The 8,061-nt window shown below is 52.8% G+C and overlaps 1 protein-coding gene across 13 annotated transcripts in view; it reads left to right on the plus strand.

Moving 5' to 3' along the window:
• PTPRT (protein tyrosine phosphatase receptor type T) overlaps nucleotides 1-4,190 on the plus strand; it is a 1,064,037-nt gene extending 1,059,847 nt beyond the window's left edge. For all 13 annotated transcript variants that reach the window (XM_032350627.1, XM_032350634.1, XM_032350629.1 and 10 more), the window contains 3 exons: nucleotides 343-506; nucleotides 3,133-3,268; nucleotides 4,088-4,190. In XM_032350627.1, the coding sequence (XP_032206518.1) occupies nucleotides 343-506; nucleotides 3,133-3,268; nucleotides 4,088-4,141 (354 nt within the window). In that variant the 3' untranslated portion in view covers nucleotides 4,142-4,190. The remainder of the gene's footprint in view (nucleotides 1-342; nucleotides 507-3,132; nucleotides 3,269-4,087) is intronic.
• The last annotated feature ends 3,871 nt before the right edge of the window (nucleotides 4,191-8,061 follow it).

The raw sequence follows: 8,061 nt of genomic DNA on the forward strand, positions 1-8,061 counted from the left end.
GTCTCTGCCCTCAGTTCCCTGTCCGGTGGGAAGGTGATCTATGTTTTGGCACATGAACCTCGGGGGGAGAGAAGAATTCTGCCCAGTAGAGTCAGGGAAGGCTCTTCCTAGAGAAAGGGACATTTGGGTTTTGGAAACCAGTAGTTTTCCAGGGAGAAAGGAGGTGCAGGGACATCGTGGCAGGAGAATCCATATGCACAAAGGGAGAAAGAGGAGTGTGTCCCCATGACGATGCAGCATCGACCCCATTCGGTCTGTCTCCCACTCTGGTGCTGCAGCCCGGGGGCCTGTGAAGGGCTTGTGTCCCTGGAAGAACAGCCCTGACGGCCTCTCTGTTCTCAGCCTCAGGATGGGTACCGGATAGTCCAGCACCTGCAGTACATCGGCTGGCCGGCCTACCGGGACACACCCCCCTCCAAGCGCTCTCTGCTCAAAGTGGTTCGACGGCTGGAGAAGTGGCAGGAGCAGTACGACGGGAGGGAGGGGCGCACTGTGGTCCACTGCCTGTGAGTACCGTGGAGGGCTCTCTGGTGGGGGTGGGGGGGTGACCGGTGTCTGTCCTGGGGGATGCCACTGGCCATAGGCATGCCTGGCTATACCACATCGCAATATTCCTTAAAAGTCAAGGGGTGTGTCCAGTCAGAATGGCTAAAATGAACAAGTCAGGAAATGACAGATGCTGGCGAGGATGCGGAGAAAGGGGAGTCCTCCTACACTGTTGGTGGGAATGCAAGCGGGTGCAGCCACCCTGGAAAACAGCATGGAGGTTCCTCAAAAAGTTGAAAATAGAGCTACCCTAAGACCCAGCAATTGCACTACTGGGTATTTACCCTAAAGATACAAATGTAGTGATCTGAAGGGGCACATGCACCCAAATGTTTATAGCAGCAATGTCCACAATAGCCAAACCATGGAAAGAACCTAGATGTCCATCAAGAGATGAATGGAAAAAGAAGATGTGGTGTATTTATATACAACAAAATACTATGCAGCCATCAAAAGAAACGAAATCTTGCCATTTGCGATGATGTGGATGGAACTAGAGGGCATTATGCTGAGCAAAGTAAGTCAGTTGGAGAAAGACAACTATCATGATCTCCCTGATATGAGGAAGTGGAGATGCAACGTTGCGGGTGTGGGGGGTAGGAAAAGAATAAATGAAACAAGATAGGATCGGGAGGGAGACAAACCATAAGAGACTCTTAATTTCACAAAACAAACTGAGAGTTGCCGGAGGGGTGGGTAATGGATAGGGTGGTGGGTTATGGACATTGGGGAGGGTATGTGCTGTGGTGAGTGCTGTGAAGTGTGTAAACCTGGAGATTCACAGACCTGTAAACCTGGGGCTAATAATACATTATATGTTTATTTTAAAAATTTAAAAATTATTTTTAAAAAAGTCAAGGGGTGTGTATTCGAGGAATTACAATCTTTCATGGACTGGGGTTGCCCATTTGTTGCCCTGAACTAAGGTTATGTGACATTATTAAAGCAAAACCAGGAGGCCTTTCGCAAACATCAGGGGTGGACCGGCCGCTCCCCAGCACTCCCGATAGGGGGGTCAGCCCCACTCCCCCACAGGAGGCACTATGTGTCCTGTTAATCACAAGAAAGCTGGGGTGAAGTGGCTTCCACCGACCAGAACCTTGAATTGTTTCCCAAAGAAGAACACACCGTGATCTTTTCCTCTGCAGAGTAAATACTTCTGGAGCCAGTGGAGACTCTAGTCACACCTTCCTAACCTCAGAATCGAGTTGTCTTTACAAAACAAACTTACTGTTCCTTCTTTCAAGCAAGGGGTGCATGCACCTGTCAGGAAAACCAGAGAGACATGCACACCCACAGCTTAAGGCCACCACCTATCACAATCCTTTCTTCCCCAAGGATGCAGATCCCAAACCAGGCACCGGAAAGATGCCATGAGGTGTCCGTGTCACCTAGATGAGCGCAGTCAACCAAACCAAGCTGTTTCTGCCCACATCCCAGACCCTGGCAACGGGCTCCCTGCCACCGAGCCCCTGCCCCCCATCCAGCTCGCTTCCACACACTCAGGGGGCCTCCCCTTTGGCACACAGGCACACCCATCCAAGGTATCACTCTACCAGGCCCTGGGACACCTGTGCCCACTCACCTCTTCCTCTTGGACTCTGCCATTCTTGCTTCAAAAAAGTACTAAACCCTCCTTCTGTGGGGGGGGGTTCCCTCCTCCTCCCACAGGTGATTGTTTTTTAGCCTGCTTTTAGGAAGGAGTACCTTTGTATCCAGGTCCCCCTCGCCAAGGTGACCCACAGTTTGAACCAAAGGAAAGCACAGGCATGTCCTCCTATCAACAGGGACGGCGGTGTCCTTGGAGGCCAGAGACACAACAGACATCAAAATGTGGGCACTGGCCAGCGAACGGAGGGCAGCTGTCTGTACCTGAAACAGCTGCTTGTTGGGTGTCCCGTAGATAAAACATCTGGGAAACCGAGAGCCTTGGTTTCCATCCAGATGTTCTTGAGACACAGGCCATTACATGAAATCATTAGTTGCTGTTGGCAACACGCCCAGGAGTTCTGAATCGGGCAGATTCCCTATGGGACTTTCTGTAAATAGTTGGAGGGGTGTTTCCATGCACATGAATTACGGAGCACCGGAAAGGAGACACGGAGCGATGACCTGCCAGGAACCCTCCAGCTCTGCTCTCCCGTTTGGCAGTGTCTTGCCCAGAGACCTATCATTTCAGGATAGACCATCTCAGACACACCCAGCCCCACCTCCAAACCTAGGCTGGCTGACCCGAGGCTGTTTTTGTCCTTAGCCGATGGAAAGAACTAGGATGAAAACCACCTGGAACCTTCCACGTTCATCACTAGATGTGTAGGTAGACCCAGAACCTCCTTTTGGACAAGGATCTGGCTAATCCAGTTCTCAAAGAGCATCTAGTCCAACCCTCCATTATAGGAATAGGAAAAGACTTGCCCAAAGTCAAAGCAGGTTCATGGCACCGACAGAACTCCAACCACAAAGGCTTCTCTGCCCTAGCCTGACTTTGCACGTACCCAGCCAGCCACTGCCCACTACTCCTGATGTGGTTTCAGGATCAGGAGGTGCTTGGGGGCTACATGGCTTACCTCTTCCCTCTGTGTCTAGAAATGGGGGTGGCCGCAGTGGAACCTTCTGTGCCATCTGCAGCGTGTGTGAGATGATCCAGCAGCAAAACATCATCGACGTGTTCCACATCGTGAAAACACTGCGGAACAACAAATCCAACATGGTGGAGACCCTGGTGAGTGTCCCAGGAGGCTTGTCCCCCAGCGGGGCGGGGTAAGGGGGGGCTCTCTGAGAGCCTCAGATAATACAAACGACCAGCAGCTGGCTGCTTACTGGGTCCAAAGGGCCACAGCCTCTGCAAACTGTTACTACCTGCCGGGCAGCCCAAGTATGCATCCTGATACACTAATCCTGGGGATTAGGGATTCTGGCTTAGGAGAGTGTGAATTCTATTTTCAAGTCGGTCCAATCCTGTTCTAATTAGCGTATGTGATTTGCCCGCCCGGCGGCGTAAGCACGGGACTCGAACGCTGTGCAGAAAGGGATAGAGAGTGTGTGGGCCAGCGGAGCTCAGATCCTCAGGCCCGCTGCACAGACCGTACACAAGGAGCTTTGCCCTAAGAGTCTTAACCTACTCGAAGCATGGTCCTACCCAAACTCCGGTCCATAGACCGGCAGCGTCAGCATCACCTAGGCTCTTGTTAGAAATGCAGGACCCCAACCCAGTCCGGATTTACTCAGTCGGAGTCTGCATTTTAGAAAGACTCCTGGGTGCTTCATAGGCACCTTCCAGTCTGAGAGGCACCTGAGTCCAGAATGGTGACGAGGAAGGGAATGACCCACTGGGCATCTGGGAAGGCGTGGGTGTAAGGCACCAGGCAGAACTTGGGGGAGGTTCAGATAGGGAAAATTATGTGGACAATTTTGCGATGACTGTTAATAGGGCTGTAGCTAAAGTTTCCTCCAAAATCTGTGTCTCTAACCTAAATGCCTTTCCTTTTCATCTCTCTCTCTCTCTTGCCTCCTTTGCTCCCTCTGCCTCTCCCCATCTCAGGAACAGTATAAATTTGTATACGAGGCAGCACTGGAATATTTAAGCTCCTTTTAGCCTGACGGGATGGGGAGCCTGCGGGAGCCCAGAGGCTGCAGCAGCCACGCCCCCTTTTCTGTGAATGGCAGTGACTGGGCTTAGGGCCTAAGACGCGGCACCCTGCCCAACTCCAAGGAGAATGCTGGTTGTCCCATGCCCCGTGGTGGGCTCTGCACCTTCCGAGGGGTCTCCTGTAGCTGCTCTGAAAGGCCCAGGCTCCCCTTCCACACTCAACCAGCTGAGGCCACCAGCCCATGCAGAAGTGCGCCCATGGCAAGGCCCCGGATTTTCCCGTTCCCAGATCTCCTGCTTTTGCTCTTTTCAAGTTTGTGAATCTCCTGGCAAGCCGACTATGTGAGTGTTGGGGAGTGAGAGCCTCAGCAGCACCTCTCTGCCCTCCTCAGCAGCACCTCCCTACCCCTGGGGGTAGAGGGGCTGTGTGTTCTACTCCTCCATGCTGTCGCAGAAATGACTGGGCTCTTGGGGTGGGGGGTGGGGGTCCCTGCTCTGCTGCCCCTTGTAGTGTCCTTCAGGGATCTCGGGAACTGGACACCTGCCAGTCTGGATCAGTGTGAAACTCGGGATGCTCCCGAGACCACAGTGGAGGCCCCCTTTTTCACACCTAACCTGCATGGGGCTTGGCCCAATACCGTTCTGTATCCCACGGCTAGCCCAGGCCTTGACCTGTCATTCACTGGCCAGCCCACTGTGTCCACAGCCTTTGGTCAAGGTTCTTTTTGCTTTTTTGTAATCAGTGGGAAGGGGGAGCGTGGCATTTTGCTATTCTTCCATGTCCTCATCGTGAAAAGGAACCATCTCTCTGGGGCAGGGCTCTGGCTGACCTTGTGTGTTTTGGATGGTGGGTGATTTGATTATTTTCCAAAGCGTGTATGAAAAGAAACTTTCTTTTGGGGGTGTAAAATCTTAGTCTGTTATGTCAAAATAAAAGGGGGAGGGAAGTTCAGATGTGTCACTCTAAGACAAATCTCTCAGACCTGTCATCTTTCCTGGCAATGTCCTTAAAAGATTCCCTCTCCCCCAACTCCCAGCCCAGAACAGCACTGCCATTGAGCAAGGGAGACAGGCTAATCTGAGGACAGTCCCATCAGTTTCTGGGACAGATAGAATACCAGCTTTGTGCATCATCTTGAATCTCCAAATCTGAACTCCCTCCTACAGAACTCCCTAGCTGCCATCGTGAGAAAGGCCACAGTGGACCCAGGTGTCCTTTGGTTTAAAACAGGCCAAGGAGATCACACCACAGATCTAGGATCTTATCCAAAGTATGGGTGAGTCAGTGACAGGGAACCAGCATCTGCTAAGCACCTACTGTAGGCTTGGCACATTCCATATGACATTTCACGTGGTCTAGACCCCCTTGAGAGGACTACCAACCTGTCATCATCTCCACTTCACAATGGGGGAAACTGAGGCATCTCCCTCCATGATGAAATTCTGGGTTCCGAAAAGACAGACATTGGTGATAAGACTTCTTCATACCGTTGTCTTCATCTTTCTCAGCAAAGCAGTTATTTTACAGAGGGGAAAATAAGGCTACAAACTTCCAAGCAGAGAACTCCACAGTGGAAATTGAATTCTTTCTTTCTGATGTGAGTTCTTCTGGGAAGCCTAGACTTTCAGATGTATTTCAATAACTCCTTCCCAGCTCCCCAGGAAGGCTAGTCCCTTCTCATTTCTCTGCCAGTAATAACAGCTGCCTGTTCCCTCTGGCTGTGAGGTCTGCTGGCCAGGGTCACGCTCCCTACCTTGGTCTCTACTAGGGGCTCAAGCACAGTATCTGACTGCCTCGGGGTGGTCTGGGATCCAGGAAGCTCCGCTTGGAAGCTGGTCTAGCCCCAGACAGGGGATGAGGAGCACAGAATTCAATAAGGCACAGTATTTGCACGTACTGGGGAGATTGTCGCCCAGTGCCAAGGTGGTAGAGCACACAAGTATTACAGGAAGCTGGGAGCAAGACTCTGCCTGCCTGGGCTTCGTAGGGGAGATGGCATCTATCCCAGCAAGGTCTCAACAGGTAAGGGAAGGAAAGAAAGGAAATCAGTCCAAGGGATCAGGATGTACAGTGGCACAGAGATGTGACAAGTCCTTGGGCTGGGTTTTTACCCTTTACAAGAACGGGTCTTGGGCCACTTTACAAGCGATGAAACTAAGGCTCATGACGGGGATATCATCCCAAAGATTCCACATGGCACGCATGTGGCAGGGCCTGGATGAGATTGGGCTGGGGGCAGGGGGCAGGCAGTAGGGTGGGCCGTGAGCCCAGCCCGAGCACAGCACCGCAGGAGAGGTGGCAGATGAGTAGGGTACGGGAGAAGAGAGCCTACCTGGAGTACAGACCACCCGTGTGGACCACAGGGGGCGAGCCAAGCTCCTGAGTGATGAGCTCAACTCTGTGTTAGAGAGAAACTCTCGGGGCCCAGGGGGGCTGCCTCTCCTCTTTCATCAGACACTGTGAAGACATTCCCTGAAGTGCGTGCTTTTTAATATCACATCTATGTGTCTGTCTGCTCATTGTTTTGTTGCTGGAACAAAATACGCAATGGGTCATGAGACCCGGCTTCTGTGAGACACTCAGGATCTCTGCTCTACCGTGGAGCAGGGTGGCTGGCCTGGGCCTCCAGACCCGTGAGGCTGGGACATGAAAAGGAGCTCGCAGAAGCTGTTGCCTTTGGCCTGGGTTCTGGAGCTGTCTGGAAGTCCAGGGACACCAGACTTGATCACGGAAGGGCTGTCACTTTGGAAGTTCCAAAGGAAGCATCTCAAAGGGAAGGAAGGCAAAGGAGCCCACCTCCCCACCCCCCCACCCCCCCACCCCCCAGCCGGGAACTCACTCTTGTTCCTTGCTAGGTCCCTTCCCTGGTAGGCTTGAGCAGGTCCCCCGGCTCCAGTCCACAGCTCCAGCCACCCCTCGTGCCGCCTGCAAGGAAGCGGTAGCAGAGCAGATCAGGCTGTCATCTGCTCTTTTCTCAGATCCGGGCTCATCCATGCAGAATGGGGGAGGGGAGCTAGCCAACACAAAGCCTCAGACTGATTCTGCTCCAGAAGGGGTGACAGAGCTGGCACGTGGAAATGACACTAGCTTCTATCATTTCAAATGGTGAGAATCCAAAATGGGACTTCAGGAAGAAGGGAAATCATAAAAACTCAGGCCATGGTGGGGTACATGACCCAACCGGGGCTGGCGATGGATCCCCCAGCGAAACCCCCCATTTCCTCAACACCCAGCCACTCTCCAAAGCAGGCAGGGTGGTGAAGGGGTCTTGGGCCACTTTACAAGGGATGAAACTAAGGCTCATGCCGGGGATACTGTCCCAAAGATTCCACATGGCACGCATGTGGCAGGGCCTGGATGAGATGGGGTAATGGTGCCCTGGAATTTGGGCTTGATCCAGTCCTTGGGAAACAAGAATAAACACCACCTCCCCCAAGCTGTCTTCCCACCCCAGCACACTTAGAGGGCTGTCTTCCAGAAGGCCGAGGAAAATCGTATCCGTGCTCTCTGAGCTTCTAGAACAGGAGCCAGCCTCTCGTCTCCAGGGTGCCCAAGAGAGCATCCCCACTTAGGACAGAGCCTCCTGGTCACCTAGTTATGGACCCTGTTAAGAGATGTGAGGGACCCTCGCCAGTCTGCATGTGTTTGTGGCCTAGAAGTCTTCAGGAAGAATCTTGGCTGTGCCTCCATGTGTGCCCTTTCACAACCGTCCAGGCCTCTGGATGACCACAGCACACTCCCCTTCATGGGGACAGAAGGATCCAGTGACTTTTCCCGCCGGCCCTCCCTTGGCATGTGGCCTGAGCAACGGCCTCCCAAATGGCAGCCTTCCCACGGAAACAGGGGAGTTGAGTGTGTTGAGGACACTAACCAGTGAGCTCACCCAATTCTTCCTGCATCCCTACGAAGTGTTTGTGATTGTTAC

This window comes from Mustela erminea, chromosome 7, assembly GCF_009829155.1.
Source record: "Mustela erminea isolate mMusErm1 chromosome 7, mMusErm1.Pri, whole genome shotgun sequence".
NCBI lineage: Eukaryota > Metazoa > Chordata > Mammalia > Carnivora > Mustelidae > Mustela > Mustela erminea.